Below are 20277 nucleotides of genomic sequence, written 5' to 3' on the forward strand. Positions count from 1 at the left end.
ATGAAAAAGACACAATCTTCAAACATCAAAAACTAATTTTAATGATAAAAAAATTTCATAAGCCTTAAGAATTGAAGTGAATGAATACATGGAAGTAAATTTGCTTTATTTTCCTACAACATTAATGGTTTTTCCTCATCTGACATCTTTCAACTATTCTAATCATAAAACATTAACTCATATGAATACAACTCATCACATCTAAAATTCACAAATAACACAACATTCATAATTGGGTATTATCAAATCACATATACAAAGCTATATAATTATTTGAGCTTGTGTTTATATTTTTACTTTCTTACTTATTCAAACTTTTGTTATTTGTGAAAAATTACAAATGTATTGACTCATTTTCTAACATTATAAGATAAAATTAGAGTACTTGTAGCTAACAAATTTTGTCACCTGCTGTAAATTCTAAAAGACTATCCAAATCAAGACAGGTAACGGTTAGAATTAATTTAAAGATGTCATTAGAATATACTTAATGTAAAAAGAAATTTTTCCAAGAAATTAGTTATATGAAAAGTATTTTTATAGAAAAGAAAAGTACTTGAAATAGTTGTGGCCTTGTGCTCTAGTCAAAATGCACATCACTATAACATTTCCCATTCAATTACAAAGTTGATTAACATTTTCCCTCAGTTTTCCCTTAAACTTTTGGCGACGCCGCCGGCAACAACCGCCGACCATCTTCAAAATCCCAATTTCTCCTTTCGCTCCAACCGGCAGTCCCTTCGGCAAATTCATCGAAAATCCATAATAAACCACACACGCCACGAACGGCCCCACCCAAAACACCCAATGCCCCTCCCACAACAGCCCTCCTCTTAACACCGCTGGCCCCAAACACCTCGCCGGACTCAGCCCCACCCCACCGTACCCTGCTCGCCCGGTGATCGTCGTCGACACAAAAACTGCCACTGCCGAACTCGCCGCAATCATCCCACACACCATTGGCAAACCAAACTGCTCGCTCATCTTCTGGTCGAGCACCACCGTGACTCCGACGTAGAGAACGACGAATGTGCAAGCGAATTCAAGGACGAGAGCCGTGGTGAGGCTGAGGCCGGGAGTTTCGCCGGTGCCACGGATGGTGCAGCCGCCGAGAGAGTATTTGTCAGCTACATCGGGATTCATTGCATCTTTGATCATGAGGAAGGCGAGAATGGAGCCAAGACATTGGGCGAGAATGTAGATGGTGGCACGTGTGAAGGTAATGACGCCGTGGAGGGCGGCGATGAAAGCGAAGATGGGGCTTAGGAAGCCACCGGAAAGAGGGAAAGTGACGACGAGGAAGAGGAAGAGGATGATGAAAACGGCGATTGGGATTAAGAGCTTTGGATCTGATTGGTGTGAGTTCAAGCATGAGACGATGGAAGTTGTTAAGCAAAATATTAGAAGGGACGTTGCTACTAATTCAGTCATTGCTGCTTTCCACATCTGTATTTCAAACATGAAAAAATCCACTCATTCTCTTGGGTTAAATTCTAAAAGGAAAAATGTTAAATCCGAAAATTGATGGTTAAGTTGGATGATAATAAACTTAATAGACTAACTTTATATTATATCAACTATAACTATAGACATAATATCTAATATTAAGAAATAAGTATAGGAGACACACTCGGATATCACAACTAGACTGATACATTTTTTTAGTGTCTTCATCATATCCAAACGATTAAAACAGACATAAAAACATATATCTAACATTAAACTAAGTCCCCAAACAACCTATACAAACTAGCATAACAACAAAATCCAAGCAACATAACTTCGAAAACCTCAAAAAGAAAAAAGAACTAGAAATAATACAATACAAAAGATAATTAGAGAAGTTGAAGTTGACATAAAATTATATACAAAACATCATTGGAATTCAAACAAACCTCTTGTGAGAAAAGTTCATGAACACCAATGTAAAGAAGAAACCTTGAGAGAAAAGAGGAAGAAGAAGAAGTTTGTTCATCAAAGCTTCTTCCTTCTTCCAATGGCAAAACAAACTCCTCTTGAGCCATTATAACTGATTGGATCCAAAATAAGCAAAAACACAAATGAATTAAACTTCAAAATATTGAATGAAGCTTTGATTTTTCTTTATAAGTTATAACCTTTAGTTTTTCTTTGGGCGTGGAGGTCGAAAATTTGTGTGAAGAAAATGACAAATCAATGGCTCATCCTTAAGCTTAGAATATTCATTATTCTCTTGCAAACAAGAATGCATTGCTTTGATCAATCAATTTTCATCGTTTTAAATACTATTCTCGTCTATCTAATTAGATCACTTTATTTATAGTTTAACCTTTTTTTTCTTTTCGTCAAGATGTGGATGAAATATCAAACATCTAATCTCGAGATTGATGTTAGTTGAACTATGTTCATTTTGACAATTTTAATTACTTCAACTCTTATTGTTTTAACATATGATATTCAATAGCTTTGTTGAAGTACTTAACATTTATTTTGTTTTTTTAGTTCAACAAAAGGTGGAAAGTAGCAAGATTCGAACTTTTAATGTTTAAGTCATGTTCAAATTAGCAACTAAACTTTGTTTTAAACTGCAAGTATGAATGACATAAACTTATTACACTGACTTCATCAATTGACTAAAAATACGTGTTGAATGACATATAATTAAATTTACCTCTATTTGCTAGTTTAAGTTTTTGAATGGATGGGTAATTTAAGAATATGTATAGAACTACTTTTGAAATAACTAAACTCATTTTTTTATCATGTTTAAAATCACTTCAAAACATGGGTGAGTCATTAACACGATCAACATTGCAACTACTATATTTGAAAAAAAAATCAAAATGGACAAAACTAAGTAAATAGTTGGTGGGGGTATATTCCATTTGGATAAGGCAATTTTGAGCTTGGAATTGTTTTCTCATCTGGCTGTTAAATGTCCTTAATCTCCCATCATTTGCTCGTTCTGTCCTGTCTTTAAGAGGGTTATTAATGTAAATTGCTCTTTAGTTCTATTTCTACCATATCTACAAAACTAAGTCTATGGGCACGTGGATTGCACGTGAAGGAGAAAGCAAAGCCTTTTGATTTCATAATTTATAATCCAATACAAGTATATAAAAAAATACAATTAAACAAAACAAAGGATATCATATTAGCATACAAATGTGTTTATAATTTAAAATTTTGTGTTTTTAATCTCCATATCACCTCTACTCAAAATAAACTATCATCTAAACTGCATTTCACCAATATAAAAAACAAGACGTTTAATTGATTTAAATTATAAATTTCTGATTATATTTTTTAAAAATAAAACTTAATAAAAGATGTGAATTGATATAGTTATTAATTCAAGGTTTAAATCAACACAACCTTGGTAGGTTTATGCCTTAATTATGTAATTGATTGATTTTGAGTATGTTTCAAAATCATTTTCAATATATGAAACGTGCTCCATAGGCATACAAGATAACAATGCTAATAATAAACCAAGTTCTGTTTTATCCATCCTGGATGGTAATGATAATAATGGTGGTGGTGGTATTGATATAAACTAATTCTAACTTAGATTCACTTTCTACCAATTCTTCTAGACAAGGTCAGAAAACTTATACTTAACGCACATTTTAAGTAAAATGGTAAGAACAGTCATTTCAATATTGCATAGGTAAAACAAATTTGTTATAGCTCTCAATATATTATAGAAATCCACATTTATTCATCATTCTATAATAGATAAAATAATCAAGCGGGCATGTTCCATGCTCACTAATGTGAGCACAATACAACTTTGACATCGAGTAATTGACATCTCACGTACATACTTCATGCTACCTTAACCTCAAGAAATGTTTAATACAAGCACGAATCGAGCTTGTGAGCAATGAAATTTATTTAAAAAGAGTATCTTTCATGCTTGCAACCAAGCGTGAAACAAGCTCACATAATAGAATAATCAAACAATTGAGCATGCTTCCTACTTGGTTAAGCAAGCATGAAGTGAGCTTATTTTTCCCTATATGAGGAGATTGCAACAATGTCTGCAGAATGCTTCATTCTAGGTCTTTTTTTCTTTGGCTTATGTGGAATTTGTTTTACCTAAGTTGTAAAAATCATCATATCTTGAGGTGGTTGTTTTTATGTTTTTTTATACCCATGACTCCGTGAGTGTTTGAGTTATCTTGTGTGGATCTCAATTATTCTTAGAGGGTAATGCTTGAGCCCTACTAAGAATATTAGAACATCACAGAAGAATTAGCACCTATGGGTAAACTCTGTTAAGATTCATTTTAGAAAAAAAAAACAAAAGCTTCTTGTTTTGCGCATAGGCTTGATTAAAGGAGCTTCCTCTTGTTTTATGCCAAAGGAAAAGGTAATCAGTTCGTCTACTCTGTGTTAGAGTTGGTGGATGTGGATCCTAGGGTTTAATCCGAAAGGAAGTCGAGTTAGGTTTGAGTATAGTTTGATGAACAATCTCCCTTCAACTCTTTTGTTTGAAATGCATTTATTTCTTCCTTTTTAAGAATGCTTTACCAGCAGTTCAGTTTGGGATCGAAGGAGGAATTGAGGATAATGCTGAAGGACGTGGAGGCATGTAGGAGCCTGCTATTTTATCTGACTTGGTTTTATATTAGACAAATGAGTGTGTGTGTCGGAAGCTCATTGATTTATACACCAAACCAACCATCTCGTTCCTCAATCCTATACCCAGATTTCTTGATTCCCCCCTCTTTAAGTGCAATCAGTGAAACTCTAACTTCTATTGGTGAGAAACTAAATACTATAAGAAGTGAAATGTGATCAATCATCAATCTTCTTTAATAATTTATTTACATGCAGCCAAGGTGATTTGAAGTTATGATAACAATATCAACCCCATACCTGCAAACACATCAAGAAAAGAACTTGGCCTGGCTATGGACAAAAAAAAAACACATGACACGATATCTATATGTCACACCACTCCAGATGGGAGTCGGATGACGAGCTGTCCCCCCAAAACGCTGCAAAATTTCAAGACAGAAAGTTCAGTATCAATGTAAAGTTACTGGTGGTTGGATTTTCCAAATAAAGAAGAAAGGCTAACCTCTTCACATAATAGTAACAGAAGTCAGCTAGGATAAAAGTCTGCACAATTTCTGAGATTAGAACCATAGATGGCCATAACCCATAACCGAGAGCTACTAAAAGGTGTCCACGACTATCCAATACCTGAAGATTGAATAGAAGGCAAATCCATCATCCGTCAATAGCAAATCACAAAAATGAATTTGTAGATAAAAAAAATAAAGGGATATGAACAATTAGTAGTATACTGCTTAAATGTGGTAGGTTTTGTTCATGTATATTAATTTGTAAATGCATTTAGCAACAATTAATTCCAACTCAGTTTTTCTTCAGGGAAAAGGAAATCCAACACGGTTGAAGAACAAGAAACAAAGCAGTTAAAAATCAAGATTGTAGAGTTTTCTCAGTAAATTTTACCTTTAGTCTTCTAAATAACAGAGCAAGTACAAGAACAAACCAATGCAAAAATAAAGAGAAATTATAAAAAATCAAACCTGGAGAACCCAATGAGCGCAGCTAAGGAATCTTGCAATACCCAATGCAAATACATAGTGAGCAGTAAACGGTTCGACAATCTGAAGGTTGAGGGGGGGAAAGTTTGCATTAACACCTCACCAAATATGTAGTTTTGTAAGGCAAGTAAATTCATTTCATTATGAAATATTGTACCTTAGTGTTCTGCATCACTCGCAACTGGGGCAACACTGAAACAGCTTCCAGATACACACAAAATGCCCAGAAAACTCTGTTAACAAAGTGATGAGAAGTTGATGGATGAATAAGTAAAGCCAATACAGCACAAGGTGCTATCTGCATGCAAAATATAAAGTCAATGATAAGCCACAGAAATATGCATCCAACTCAACTCACTAGTCCTGCATACGAGTTACCAACAAAAGAAATATTGTTGTTTCAATGGCCACAAGAAGCGTCAATGTTCCATAATATTAATTGGCTTGGGGTTTTCTCCTTGTCTTTACATTTCCCCTTTCAATGAAATTGCTTCTTAGAACAAATAACTAATGAGGTTAACAACGTAATCATCAGAGAGAACCTTCTATCGATTTGGTAAGGATGGCATAAAATCTATTTGGTTAGTTTCTCCTAAAGATTGGGAAGAAGGAACTTAACAATTAGAATCTTACCACATAATATAATGCAAAGTTGTCTTTATCCTCCATGTAGCTTGACTTGAGTTTGAAACGGATCATATATATCACCCACAAGGTTGTGGCCAGTGTTGCTAAATCTAACAGGGTGTGTATATCAAACTCCATAACAAAACTACAATACAACCTCACAGCCAAGAAAATGGCAGTTAACTCCTGAGACTTGAGCGATAATCCTGCAAAACCATAAAATGTTTCACAATTATATTTTGAAGAGGGAATGCATAGGAGAGAACATCTAGAGCAATCAATAAGCAAAAAGGAAGCAATGGAATACCCAAGTAATTCAAAACAATACGATTTGCAAGAGAAACCAAAATTAACACAACTTAAATGACATGAAACCAAATAAATAACAAGGTCTCGTGTGATAACTATGTGGGTTTTTAAATTGTACTTGCTTTCTCACAATTTCTCGATCATCGTTTTCATCTTTCCAAAGTAAACATTTGAATCCTTAACTGAATTCCCAAACAATTTGAGCTGAATTTTAAAACATAGACAACAAAACAAATCAACCAATATGAGGAAGTAATGTTTACAGCCTTGATTTGTTATCAGATGGAACCTAAAGTTCTAACTTCTGCATGTCTGAATAGTGATCTCACACGATTACAAGTACAGGCAGTCTAAATAGAACTTATAAATTGCTGCATGTGCAACATAAACATTTGAATGGAGGATTAGAGAAGAAATGACACCCTAACAAGTCCCGTGAAGATAAAACTTTAAGGTTCTCGTCCTTTTTGACTAAGGTCATTTTCCAACAACGAGCAGTTTGGTTCCACTTTGAGAACTTTATTACTGTATGTCAGCATATTCTTACATTGTTTCTCAATAAAAGTTGGGTAACTTTAACCAGAATAACTATAAAATCTCCCCAAAATAAACTAAGAAAGAGGGTTCTTGAATTCCCATAGTTCATCTCAGCTAAAGGCCAAATGGAGCTAGAAATTAAATAATTAGGGACAAGCGGAGAAAAGTAAAAAATCCGAATCCACGATCAAATTTCGACAAATGATTTCACTTATCAGTTCACTTGGAATGAGAACCATAAATTAATTAACTAAAGGCATTTAGCGACAAAAATCCGAGGATTACCAGCACAAGTTCTCTCTTTGGTGAGCTTATAGATGAGAACCAAAATCCCAATTGAGTGCAATGCCTCGGCAGCGACAAATAGATTGTCATGATCGTGAACGATGAATCGAAGTACCACCAAAGTTAGCATGCCAAGCACGACGGCCATAAAGGCCTTCACCTTCGGCGGCTGTCGCCGGACCCATACCGACGCGATGTGGATCGGATTTCTTGCCGGCCTCATGAGATGAAATGATTGTTATCCCTTCTTCTTCTGTAAGGTTGCAGGGCTAACTGGAGGCGGGGGAGGGTTAATCTTCCGGCGAGCAGCCGACCAAGAGAAAAAGAGGTGAACCGGTGACGATGAAATTTGAGATTTGAGAAAAATACTGCGAGCGGGGCTGAATTGAGTGTTCGGGTCAACGTATCCGAATCAGTTGAGTCTTCTTTTCTTTTTAATAAACTTTCATTGTGTATCTACGAGATCAAGATAGTAATCGATCCTATTTTCTTATATTTTGTAAATGGTAAGTTTTGTTATTTAAAATAATTTTTCTTATATGATTTACAAATGTGGCAAACATTTTTTAATATAAAATTTTGTTTATGATTTGTTCTATAAGTATACTGATTAAATCATTTGGATCGTGGTATATTTCTTTCCATCATTTATCTCCTCACGATTCATTTTGTTTATTCACCATGTTTCTAATCATTTTCTATTATGGCGATTGTAAGATTTTTTTTATGCCTTATTCTATTTTATCTCGGTGGTACTATTTTATGTTCTAGTGTGTTGACTATTCTTCATTGATAGGTTTTTGGTAGGAGAGATGGTCGAGGAAGATCGAGAGAAAAGAGCCTTTATCATCGTACCAAATAAGAAGATATCTTACAAGGTGATGCATTGGGTTTAAAGAATGTCGGAGCAACGTAGCACTGAGTCGTTACTTTAACCCTACCATAAAAGACAAGGAAATGAAATAGAGGTCCATGTCAATGACATGATCGCCAAGGCCAAGTATTGAGCTAAAGAAGTCCGTGAATTTGAAGAGATTGCAAAAGCATATAAAAAAGTCGGGAGGAGGAAGACATAGAAGTAGAGAGAATAAAGCCCTTGATTAGTCATAATTGGTTTTTGGTTCAAATCAATTATAGTTGATTCAATAAATGTTCAAACCAACTTTATGCCATCGAGAAGTGCAAAACAACAAATTCAAGTAGTAACATAGTTGTTACGAATTGAGAGTGTATATGATTGAGGAGTACCAAATGATGCTTAAACCGAAAGGAATAAACTAAACATATACATTTTAAACAAATTAATTAATTTTTAATATAACATACAATTGCTTACTTTTGATTTAAAGCATATATAACCTACACATCAAATGAAATGATGAAAATGAAGTGTCCATAACATTTTAAAAAATATGTATTCAATATAACATACGTCACTTCTTATTTTTTATAAATGTCCGTTTAAAGTTTATGCTATGACACAAAATAATAGGCTAACTTAAAAAATGAGTGAGTAAGTTTGTTTTTTATTTGAATAGAAGCACTGCACACGTGTGTAAAAATCTTTATCATATCATATATTTATAAAATATAACAAAATATAAATCTAGTGTATCATATATTTATAAAATATAACAAAATATAATTCTATCCGTACCTAAAATTAAAATGAGTGAGATAGAATAAAATTTACTAAGGGACCATTTTCACATCTTAATTAATGATATAATTTATGTGTCATTAAAAGTTATTTTAATAAAATAACACTTATTTACAATGTTATTGAATTGAATTTTCCATTCGTACGCACTCCCTCTCTTTCTCTCGCAAAAACGCTTGCACACGCTCCAGCCGCCGTAAATTTGAAACTCACTAAACCTTGTATCACTCCCTCGCGTCCGCCGTGGTCTACTTCGCCGGCGTGATTCTTCAAAAGAAATCCTTCACGGCGAGACGGTAACTCTGAAACGCGAAAACCCACATTCTACTACGGCCGCCGCCGCCATAGCATCCGCAAACGGGGTACGGTTCGGTCGTGAGTTATTGGTCAGTCGTTTGCCTTCGAAAAAACCTTCCAGCCGCCGTCATTTCCGTGCTTCATCGGGTAAGGGATGTTGGTTTAGTTTATTTTCGGATTGGATTTTAATGTTTGAATATCTGCAAATCTTAATTGAATTAGTTCAATGGTATAATGGACCATATGCCACCCTTCAATGGTATTTTATCATTCTAATTCACTTATGTGCAATGCTCTGCAAATCTTAATTGAATTAGTTCGATGCCAAATTTACTAGGTAGATGGAATTTGATATGTTTAGAACATTATTTTGTGATTAGAGGTTTTGAGTATGATTGCAATTTTGATTTATTTCGGATATAAGTTTTTTTGTTAGGAGCATTATAGTTGGTGTCAAGAAAGCTAAGGGTTAAAATTTGTAAAGCTTCCTAGTTTAGCTTGAAATTTGGGATCTATAGTTCTTCTCACGTTTGTTGAAGAAGACGTTGTACAAGTTTTAAAAAGTGTTGTTTGCTTTGCTAGCATATTGGTCATTAATTAGTTTTTTCTTTTGTTTGTTGTTGAAGAAAACACTATTCAAGATAAAAAAAAAAACGAACCCAATATTGTGGCCGCGATTACTACTATTACCTGATAGGGGTTGTGAGTGAGTTTCAATTTTTCAAACCCTTAAATCAAACTAGCCGTCTCACATGCCATCTATCATTATTTTTTATTATTTTGAAGGATCATGTTACTCAAATTGCAGTTGCTGTTGCAGGTGAATCGAGCAGTGATTTAGAGGAAGTTGTTATTGGTTGAGGTAGAGTCTAAAGAGAAGAATTCAAAAATGAAGAGTAAAAAGAGGACGCTAAAGAGTCCTAAAGAAACCGTGAGGCCTTCCAAGTCTGCTCGAGTTTTTATCCCAATGGAAGTGGAAGTTGTTGATGAAATAGAACCGGAGCAAAGAGAAGTGCCTCAAGAGTCTGAAGAAGGTTGTCCATGGAGGAACTTGGAATTGATTTTGCTTCTTCAGAATAAAGAGATTGACGAACAAAAGTTTGTTTCTTCACACTTTATCTTTGCATATATGTTAGGGTTAAATTCGTTTGTCTTGCTTGGAACCATTGTAAGTTTTTATCTAATGATATTCGATATTTGGATGCAGGAAGGTCAAAGCAGTGTTCAGCTTTCTAAACTCAAAGTTGAAAGAGATTGATAAATATTATGATACGGTAAAAGTATCACGCTTGATAATTTTTCTCAGTGATTGGGTTCAGTCATTGTTGATTTCTTCTGAAAAGAAAGTAAAGAATGGTGGTGAGCCATGCTTAGATTATAGATGCTGGGAGGTTTTTAAATTTTGTTTGAAAGAATCAGTGAAAACACACACCACTTTGAACCTCTCAAAAAATCTTTTGCATGCCTTTTGTTTTGTTACAAGGCATGCAATATCCTTATTAGTTGCTTCGTTGAGTTCAAAAGAAGAGTTATTTGGTGGGGATTGTTTCAAGTTGTACAATATTGTGCTTGACTGTGTTTCTTTAGTCTTTTCAACCCACTTGGGTCTATCCAATGAGAGTTTAGATGCTTGGACTTCTACAATTGATGCAGCGCTTGAGTTTCTTCACATAATTTATGTAAATAGCTTGGAAGGTGGAGATGTAGGAATTTTTGCTATTAAATTTTCTTGCATGATGCTTGAGCCTTTTGGTAAGTTTTTGTGGATTCACCCTACCAAGAAAACTGGATTTCACAATTTTGTCAACAAGCTTTTGGAACCATTATTGCAATTATTGCGTGACATAAGCCTTAAACCTGATAGATGCAATCATTGTTGGACAAGAACATTGATGAAGTTGCTTGAAGACGTTTTATCTCATGCTTTGTTTCATACTGTGCACATCGATGGATTTTTGTGCCTACATGGTTCAGAGAAAGTTATGAAATCCCATGATGAGAAATTAGAAGAGTCTAAAGCACATATTAGGAGCTACCATAGACATTTGTTTGATAAATTGCAAAAACTAGTTGCAGGAAAGAAGTTTTTGGCATTGGGTGCAATAGGAGAATTGTTTCATGTGCTTGTTGTAAGAGTTAAAAAGGTGAGAGGGGCTTCGATGTTATTTGAGGACGCCAAACTGATTAACAAAGTGGGTTGTTTGGGACCTTTGAGGGATGGTATATCAAGTCATGCATCTTCTACTCTTCAAGGAAGTGTTGATGGACTATCAGAAAAAAGCAATATTGAGAGTAATTTGAGTACAGAAATAAGGAGGTCTCTTTTTGAGTTTTTTGTACAGATTTTGGATCCTTTACTTCAGACCATAGAACTCATTAGCTCCGAGATTCAAGTGGGATCGACCTTGTCAGATGTTCATTGCTTACTCAAATCAATAAATAATATACTTGCAAGTTTTATGAAGGAAAAGGTGTACTTGAGAACTGAGGATAATTCTGAAGGAACTTGCCATAATTTCTTAAAAAAGGTGTATGATACAATAATGTTGATTTCCTCTCATTTATTATTATTATCAAGAGATGAGATAGAAAACAGTATAGACCTAGAAGTCTTTGTTTTAGCAGCAAATGAGATACTGGTGACTCTTGGTTATCTTCTGGAAATTGAATATGATGTGATTGGGACTGATTTGGTGAGCTTATGGACGCTGATCCTTTCTTACTCTGCTTTTAATGTTTCTTTTACAAGCACATCTAAACAACACTTGTTAACATCCAAGATTCAAGAGCTTGGATGTCAACTGGTCGTGTTATATGGTCAGCTACGGCAGGTTAGTATTAAGACTCTGAGTTATCATCTGAAATTTATCTTGATTTGTTGTCATGTATTTCCCTATTATATTTGTTTTTTGTTATATAACTTGGTTTGATATTTTTTTTACTTAATCTAAAATTTTAATATACAAAACCATGGTCACTCCTTTTTTTTTTAATATATGTATATATATCTATATGTTTGCTTATTGTAGGTCAACATCAGTATTTTTGCTCTATGTGAAGCTATGAGGGCAGTGATATCAAATGAAGGTGAAGCTGAAAAAGGATATGCTAGCTTTATGACTTCTTTAGGCCAAGAAGCTTATGGGAAATCAGTTGGGATGTTACTTTCTTCCCAAGAAATAAAATTTGCAATTCATAAAGCGATTAAATATATACCTGAAGGGCAAGCTAGCGGAATTGTTCAGCAGTTAACCGAGGATGTGGCAAAAACTTTAGGATGGTTGAAACGGTGTAATATGAACTTGATTATAAGAAACAAGACAGGGGGATCCGAAATGCAATCTGTGCTTCTTGGGAGAGGGTTATCTGAAATATATTCTCTGATGTTGGATTCACTAATGATCACATCAGGGAATGCTTCCCAAGTTGGAACTTCGATTGTGAACTTGGTTTCAGTCATACGTCCTTGCATGAGTACATTAGTTGGACTAGAGTCAGATGGTGCCAAAGCATTCTTCGTTGCTGTCATGGGAAAAACATGGGATGATTTGGTTGCAAATGAAGAAAATTGTCTCGGATTTGGAATGACTAGTCATTGGGTCTTTGTTTTCTTCTTTCGCTTGTACATGTCCTGTCGGAGCCTGTACAGGCAAGTAATTAGTCTGATGCCCCCAAGTTTGTCTAGAAAGATGTCCGCAGCAACTGGAGACTCATTCATGGCCTATTCTGCTTGTGATTGGATGCAGAAGACTGATTGGAGTGATGAAGGATATTTTTCATGGATAACTCAATCTTCAGCTTCTGTTCTTGTTATTGTTGAATCAGTTTGTAGTCTTTATCATCAAAGCACCAACGTTGGTTGGTACCCTTTAATTTATGTCTTGCTTATCATGGTTCTTCAGAGGTTAGTGGATTTGAATAAGCAAATAGGTTCTCTGGAGTATTTGCACCAGAGAAGTGAAAATTTGATGCAGGTTGAGGTCCTTAGTGATGATGACTTGTCAGTGTTACAGAAAAAGATAAAAAAGTTTGGAAGGCTTGTCTCTGTTCTGCGAAAAGAAGCAGAAGATCTTACTGATTTCATGATGGGGCATTTATCTTTAGTAGCTAAAGGTCGAGTTTTGAATTCAACCAAAAGAAATGCAACTTCAAATGATAAATCTACTGAAATGCTTAGCGATATTGATGAATGGGACTTCAGTATTTATAATGTGAATAAAAGGTCATTTCCCACAGCTGTTTGGTGGATTATTTGCCAGAATATTGATATTTGGGTGAGTCATGCTGCTAAAAAGAAGTTAAAAATGTTTCTTTCTTTCTTACTTCCTACGGCTCTCCACTTCTTAGCAAGCAATCATACTAAGATTGAAACACAACAAACCTACGGATATCGGCAGCCAAAGAAAGTGTCTCTGCAACAGATTTCATCTGCTGTTCTAAGTGATCCCATCTTTTATGAACGCAGTGTAAGACACTAAAACAAATACTACTCACCCTCTCAGTTTCTTTCTATTTCAAGGGAAATAATGAACATTTTATTCTTTAGTTTTGGTTTGCACATGATTGTTGATGTCTTTTGAAGGTTTCATTGCCGTCAATACCTTCTGACTATCTAATTCTTTTTATCAATTTCTTAGTGTTCATGAAGTTTATAATATCACGTGATGGTAACACTGTCTATTCTACTAGTTTGTACGCAGGTTTATGGCATCAAGGTTTTGTCGTGAGTTGAAGTCTTCATTATTATCGTCGTTTCATGATTTGAATAGAAGTTTGGCTGATTGGATGGAGGTGATAGCCACACTTGAGCATTTAGCTATAGGTGTTTGCAGTGGCAAACACACTCCTGATGATAGTGCTCTCCTTGCAAACACAGTTAATCTTTCTTCTGATATGTTGCACGCAGAAGATTGCAAGTTGAAGGGTGATTCATCTGAAAGCAATGTGAGAATTAGAGATTGTCAGCATCTGATTAAGCTTTTATGTCTGATGCCAATGGGGAATATGAGTTCAAAGTCCTTTTCCCTTTATACTACTCATGTTCTTGAACTTGAAAGGTATGCATTTTTTGTGTCTTTATTGCACTTTCTTCTTATTAATGGTGCCTGCAGATGTTTCTTAGTTTGCAGGATAACGTAGAACTCACTCTTATACTGTATGACACGTCTTTTTGTATGTCATTGTTTTGATATCAATGCTATTAATTAGACAATAAATAGTAGAATAAGAAAACAATCTCAAGTGAATCTTGGAAGCTGGTGTGTTCTGTAGTTTCTTGGAGTGTCATAGTTTAGAGCCTTCGATTTTTTTTTAAAAAAATTTCTTTTGTTTTCCAGGATACTGGTGAATGCTTTATTAGATAATCAGACTGCTCTATGTTCAAATAAATTTGAACTCCTCAAATTGTTTGCATCTTGTCGGAAGGCCTTGAAATATATATTTAGGGCTTACTGTGAGGCTGCTAATGGACAGAGCTCATCTGTTCCAATTCTATCTGAAAATCAATTTCCCTTTTTATGGCTTTTCAAGTCTTTGTCACTTGTTAATCAAATTCAAGAAGTTTCTCCAGAAGGTACTGACAGACAAATTAAGGACATCATCTTTTCATTGATGGATCATACATTATACTTGTTTTTAACAACTAGCAAATATCAATTTAAGGAGGCTCTCTGCACAAGTGTAAAAGTCAACAAACCCTGCAAGGAGCAACCCCAGGACGTGTGCCAAGATCTAAATGATGGGGATGATTTATGTTTAGATTCCATTCACAGTGTAGAAGTATGCAGTAGTGCCATTCAAATGAGCAACAGTCTGAAGGAACAGGTGGAGAGTGAACTTATCTCTCTGAAGAAGTCTAATTTTGCAGTTGGAGATGCTAAAAATAGAGCCGATATTTGTAAATTTAATTCTCTAGCTTCTTGCCTTAATGGATTTTTATGGGGCCTAGCATCTGTTGATGACCATACTGATTTGAGGAAAGGTAACCATCACATGAGATCAATGAAGTTGAAACGTGAGTATAGTTCTGAACTGAACAATTGCATGAATGCAATTTCAGAATTATTAGGCCTCATCTTGGAAATGTTTCTTGATAGAGATAGTCAATTGCCGAAAAACTTGTGTGATTATCAAGCATTTCAAGACCTAGAATCTTCTTATTGTGATGATGACAGTGAAAATGTTAGCAAAAAAAGGAAAAGGTTGAAATTGGAAAATAAAAGCAGTTTTGCTTCTATTCTCAACGATGCTAAGTCAATTGAGATGCAACTCTTGAACCAACCCTTTTTGCGAGGTCTGCTGCAAGGTTCCTACCCTGAAGTTAATTTTGCTCTTAAGCAGCTATTTCTTGCTGCTTCAAGAATTCTGAGATTGCATAAGCAATATGATACAACTCCTTTGTCGTCGAGTTCTATGACCATCCTAATTGGCATTTCCAGATTCTTGTTGCTTGAATTTGTGGATATGGTTGATGTGCCACAACCATTTTTGCTTGCATGCTTCGATGGTGTTCTAAAGTATTTGGAGGAATTAGGCCATCTGTTTCGTTTTGCTGATCCTGTGCAGTCCCGGAATCTATATTCTGAACTTATAAATCTACATTTGCAAGCTGTAGGAAAGTGCATTTGTCTACAGGGAAAAAGAGCTACATTAGCATCCCATGAGACGGAGTCCACTACAAAGACTCTTGATGGAGGATTTTTTAAAGAATCATCTTTTCCTGGAGTCTACTGCATGGATGAATTTAAAGCTTCATTGAGAATGTCATTCAAAGTGTTCATAAGGGAAGCCACGGAGTTGCATCTCTTATCTGCAGTTCAGGCTATAGAGAGAGCTCTAGTTGGAGTGCAGGAAGGTTGTACAACGATATATGGATTATATTCCGGAAGTGAAGATGGGGGAAAGTGTTCCTCTATTGTTGCAGCTGGTGTTGAATGCTTGGATTTGGTACTTGAAATTTTTTCAGGTAATTTTTAATCACCATGTCCATGTTTGTTTTATTTTCTCCTTAATGAAAGTTGTTTTTATTTAAAAAAATGAAAAATTGTACAGTGTGCTTTGTTTTCTTGACGTAGTCCTCTCATGATTCTTCTTCTTTTCCGCCCCTTTAAATGGATAGTCTTATTAAGTGTCCATAATGGCCACCTAACTAGGATATGTCCTACAAGTTTTCTTGACACCTGAACGTTGTAGGTGTAGGCAAGTTGTCACAAAAGAAAAGTGGTTTTAGCATGTATTGTAGGGTTTATGCTTTTTATTTGTATGCTACTTTACCATGATCTCAGATGTTGCATTATCTGTATGTAGAAGTAGGAGCAATTAAACTGAAAGGTTATTATTCAAATTGTTTGTGACGTGAGAAATAATTGTATGTAGAAGTAGGAGCAATTAAACTGAAAGGTTATTATTCAAATTGTTTGTGACGTGAGAAATAATCATATTCATGTATTCTTTCGATGATATGCAACTTAATTTTCTTCTTTTTCTTTTTTAGGACGTAAATGCATGGGTGTGATTAAAAGACACATTGAGAGTTTAACTGCTGGTCTGTTGAGCATAGTTCTACACTTGCAAAGTCCCCAAATTTTCTATAGAATGATTGCCATGAAAGATAGAAGTGATCCAGATCCGGGATCAGTCATTCTTATGTCTATTGAAGTTCTTACAAGAGTTTCAGGGAAGCACGCTCTTTTCCAAATGAACGTTTGGCAAGTTTCGCAGTGTTTACGAATTCCTGCTGCACTTTTCGAAAATTTCTCTCTTAAGCTCCCAGGAATTGCCACTGAATCAGAATGCTCGTTGATCTCAGCTCAGGAAACCTCCAGTGTAGTTGTAACCACGAGTAGTTCTACTATAGACAAACAATTCACAATAGATCTTTTTGCTGCCTGCTGCCGCTTATTATACACTATAATCAAGCATCGTAAAAGGTATGATTTAGCATCAAGAATTTAGTTGTAAAGGTAATTATTGGAGTGTGTCTCCTGAGAGAGTTAATATTTGTCCTTTGTTCGATCATTTTTTATTGGCAATTTAGTCATGCTCGATGATTGGATACAGTACTAGTTTCATTATGTTTCATCGCAGATAATCCTTGAAATATGTTGTAGTTCATGTAACTACATAAAGGACAACGTATTCTAGTTTTAACAATTGATTGTAATCTTGTCTTGTGAAGCTAGAAGCATGAAAATAGTTGTTTATTGACATTTTAAGTTGATGTAACTACAAATAAGTTCAGCACCTTGATATCACTATAGTAATTCACTGTGATCTTTTGTAGATTGCTGTAACTGTTGTTATTTTTTTTTCCTCTGTTGTACGTGTGTTTTATGTTGCTTGAATCAAATTGATGTCAATTGTAGGTGTCAATTTTTATTCTTTTATTGTGCCTTAGCGTAAAACCTGTATTTCTCGAACTGATTTCTTCATTGTTCATAGTGAGTGCAAGCGTTCCATTGCTCAACTACAGGCATCAGTGTCTGTTCTTCTTCAGTCCCTTGAAAGTGTAGATCCAGACCCAAAATCTATGGGTGGTTACTTTTCATGGAAAGTAGAAGAGGGAGTAAAGTGCGCATCTTTCCTCCGAAGGATCTATGAAGAGGTTTGATATCTCCATCAATGTTTCTTAATATCTATTTATGACTTGTGTTCCACAACCTAAATAGCATCGGCGTTTCTGTAATTCTTCTCTCATTGCCAAGTTAATTCTTTTTTGCTGACTGCAATCAAGTCTTCATACGTTCAACAACTTTTGATCAAATTCTTGCGTGTGGTTTTAAATGAGCATTTAAGATGGACGGCATTCATTCTTTTTAAAATTGCTATGAAGTCCATGTATTCTTTCCCATTCCCCGAATATGTTATTTGTGAACTTTTCAATAAACTTTTTGGAATTCTTTTTAATGACAAATGATCTGGTGGTCGGTTATGCTGTTGAAATGTTTTCTCAGTCCGGCTAAGTACCCTTGGTAATTAGATCTATAATTTAAACCGTCCCTCTATAGTACTCAGAGTTTCGCTTTGATACTAAATGAAGTTGTTTTCGTTTGTTTCATTTCATGGTTTGTCTGTTCAAGTGACATAACCCTTTTCTGTTTCCACAACACAGATAAGACAACAACGGGATATTGTAGAGCGACACTGCGCCCTATTTCTTTCGGATTACATTTGGTTTTACTCGGGACACGGCCCCTTAAAATCTGGGATTAGAAGGTTTGGATCCTTTTACTTCTAAGAAACTTTTTATTAAATTATAGCTCTACAGTCTTCCTAATATCTCATCAAAAAAATATGTGTGTGTAGTCTTCCTAATATATGTATGTAACTTATCCATTTGTCTTGGAATAAACAGCTGTTGAATTATTTAAAAGTAAAACTATTGAGGAGGTTAAAATGCCGTATTCTTTTAACTCTATCTGAATTTGATAACATTTTGATTGAGTACGGATAGTGAATGCTTAACTCATTATCGTAAATTTGACAATTCTACTGCAGGGAAATCGACGATGCATTGAGGCCTGGTGTCTATGCTCTTATAGATGCTTGTTCAGCTGAGGATCTTCAATATCTTCACACTGTATTTGGCGGTACGTATTTCTAAATTGCTATGGTCTGTGGAAAGTAGAAGCACCTAATTTTTAAAGGACAAAGATGAATGTGCAAAAGGTTAACATTACTAATTTTTGTGTTGTTTCTGCAGAAGGTCCGTGTAGAAACACTTTGGCAACTTTGCAGCAGGATTACAAACAATTTTTCCAATATGAAGGAAAAGTATGATTCTAATATAATACAGAAATAACTCTTTTATATCTTCATGAGAAACGAGAGATCTTCTCCATATCATGCCACAAAAGAACCGCAAAGGGAGTGGCTGTTTGATCGGATTACATTGCCTAACACAGAATTCTGAGGTAAAGTTAATGTACAACACACAGAATGTCTTAACCATGGCTGAACATTTGTGTAAATAAATTTTAAAAAGGGTCAGTTTTCCTTGTCCTTTTGTCCAGTAATGTAATCTATTTTATGATATTTTTACATTGTATATTACATAGCAGTTTTTACTGCAATTTTGTCTAATTATAATTTATATACCTCTTTGAGTTTGCCATCAGTCTCTATTTTATATTCGTCCCTAAATTGTTAAGTTGATTTATTTTATTTTATTCATTGAATTAAATTTTTATGTTGGATTTTGTCTCTTGAACTTTCCATTTAAATATTTTAGACTACTTGTGTATTTAATATTTAATCTCAATCATCGTTTTAAATTTACTAGGCTCACAATTGCAGTAACTTAACATAACCTTTTATATTAGTGATGGAAGGTTATAACATGAGAAAATTTAAGTCATTTTGAAAACAATTGAAGTTGTTGGACAACAACTGAAGGAATCATTTTTTGAAAAACATTAAGCCAATCTAAACAAACAAATTAATATTATTGTAGATCATGAATGAAATTAGAACAGATTTGCTTTGAAACTAATGTCGAAATAATTCAATCTTTTTAAAAGTGGCTTAATGTTATCAGATGTGAACTTAAAAAGAAAAAAAGTAAAGGTAGACGTTGACCCCATAAAATTTTCTCTCAATTGGCTGAAATTTCTCTTGTTTTTGTTATGAATTTCGAAATAACAACACTTCTAAAATTACTTTTCAAATATTCCACTCTTTGTATATGTGGAAATAAATACATCTAAAGTCTAAACAGAAGTCAAATTATCTTTGTCAGCTTTGGCCTCTTTAACTTTACAAATAACAGATTTATTGGTAGATTTCTAAATTCAAGTTCTATATAAATTTACTAATCAATCCAACAAAAACTCTTCTTTTTTTTTTGTTGGGAAGATAAAGTGACAATGTGACCGAAAAATTGCATGAGGAAAAATTAAAGATCCCAACCATAGAAGATAAGGAGAAAAACAATAAAAGAAGTCCGTAGCATTTGAAGGTAAACAGTGAGGCAAAATAATTGGAAGAACTAGCTATTAGAGTTAT

General features: G+C 34.7%; 3 protein-coding genes across 3 annotated transcripts; 1 reads left to right on the top strand and 2 right to left on the bottom strand.

Annotated features, from left to right (window-relative positions):
• Positions 1-520: 520 nt before the first annotated feature.
• LOC101208503 (aquaporin TIP1-2) lies at positions 521-4602 on the bottom strand. Its single transcript, XM_031880486.1, has one exon. The coding sequence runs from the start codon at positions 1459-1461 to the stop codon at positions 616-618; it is 846 nt and encodes a 281-aa protein (XP_031736346.1). The 5' UTR covers positions 1462-4602; the 3' UTR covers positions 521-615.
• A 158-nt stretch (positions 4603-4760) lies between these two features.
• Positions 4761-7748, bottom strand: LOC101206804 (ER lumen protein-retaining receptor erd-2.2). Its single transcript, XM_004150022.3, has 6 exons — positions 7320-7748; positions 6195-6394; positions 5719-5859; positions 5544-5624; positions 5069-5193; positions 4761-4985 (listed from the first exon to the last, which is right to left on the bottom strand). Exons 1-6 carry the CDS (start codon positions 7540-7542, stop codon positions 4937-4939), a joined length of 819 nt encoding a protein of 272 aa, XP_004150070.1. The 5' UTR covers positions 7543-7748; the 3' UTR covers positions 4761-4936.
• Positions 7749-9116: 1368 nt separating this feature from the next.
• Positions 9117-19390, top strand: LOC101208263. The gene is made up of 11 exons (XM_011650978.2): positions 9117-9423; positions 10097-10374; positions 10484-12107; positions 12306-13742; positions 13966-14333; positions 14613-16240; positions 16769-17204; positions 17716-17878; positions 18386-18489; positions 18772-18863; positions 18977-19390. Exons 2-11 carry the CDS (start codon positions 10166-10168, stop codon positions 19051-19053), a joined length of 6138 nt encoding a protein of 2045 aa, XP_011649280.1. The 5' UTR covers positions 9117-9423; positions 10097-10165; the 3' UTR covers positions 19054-19390.
• The last annotated feature ends 887 nt before the right edge of the window (positions 19391-20277 follow it).

Source organism: Cucumis sativus, chromosome 2 (assembly GCF_000004075.3).
Source record: "Cucumis sativus cultivar 9930 chromosome 2, Cucumber_9930_V3, whole genome shotgun sequence".
NCBI classification, from domain to species: Eukaryota; Viridiplantae; Streptophyta; class Magnoliopsida; order Cucurbitales; family Cucurbitaceae; genus Cucumis; species Cucumis sativus.

What these genes read in the sequence shown, in the direction of transcription:
- LOC101206804 (XM_004150022.3), bottom strand. Translation starts at nt 7,542, where the DNA reads ATGAGGCCGGCAAGAAATCCGATCCACATCGCGTCGGTATGGGTCCGG. An exon ending in CAAAGAGAGAACTTGTGCTG is followed by an intron (nt 6,395 to 7,319) that starts GTAATCCTCGGA and finishes ATGGTTTTGCAG; the next exon opens with GATTATCGCTCAAGTCTCAG. An exon ending in GAGTGATGCAGAACACTAAG is followed by an intron (nt 5,625 to 5,718) that starts GTACAATATTTC and finishes CTCAACCTTCAG; the next exon opens with ATTGTCGAACCGTTTACTGC.
- LOC101208503 (XM_031880486.1), bottom strand. Translation starts at nt 1,461, where the DNA reads ATGTTTGAAATACAGATGTGGAAAGCAGCAATGACTGAATTAGTAGCA.
- LOC101208263 (XM_011650978.2), top strand. Translation starts at nt 10,166, where the DNA reads ATGAAGAGTAAAAAGAGGACGCTAAAGAGTCCTAAAGAAACCGTGAGG. An exon ending in TCCGAAGGATCTATGAAGAG is followed by an intron (nt 17,879 to 18,385) that starts GTTTGATATCTC and finishes TCCACAACACAG; the next exon opens with ATAAGACAACAACGGGATAT. An exon ending in TTAAAATCTGGGATTAGAAG is followed by an intron (nt 18,490 to 18,771) that starts GTTTGGATCCTT and finishes ATTCTACTGCAG; the next exon opens with GGAAATCGACGATGCATTGA.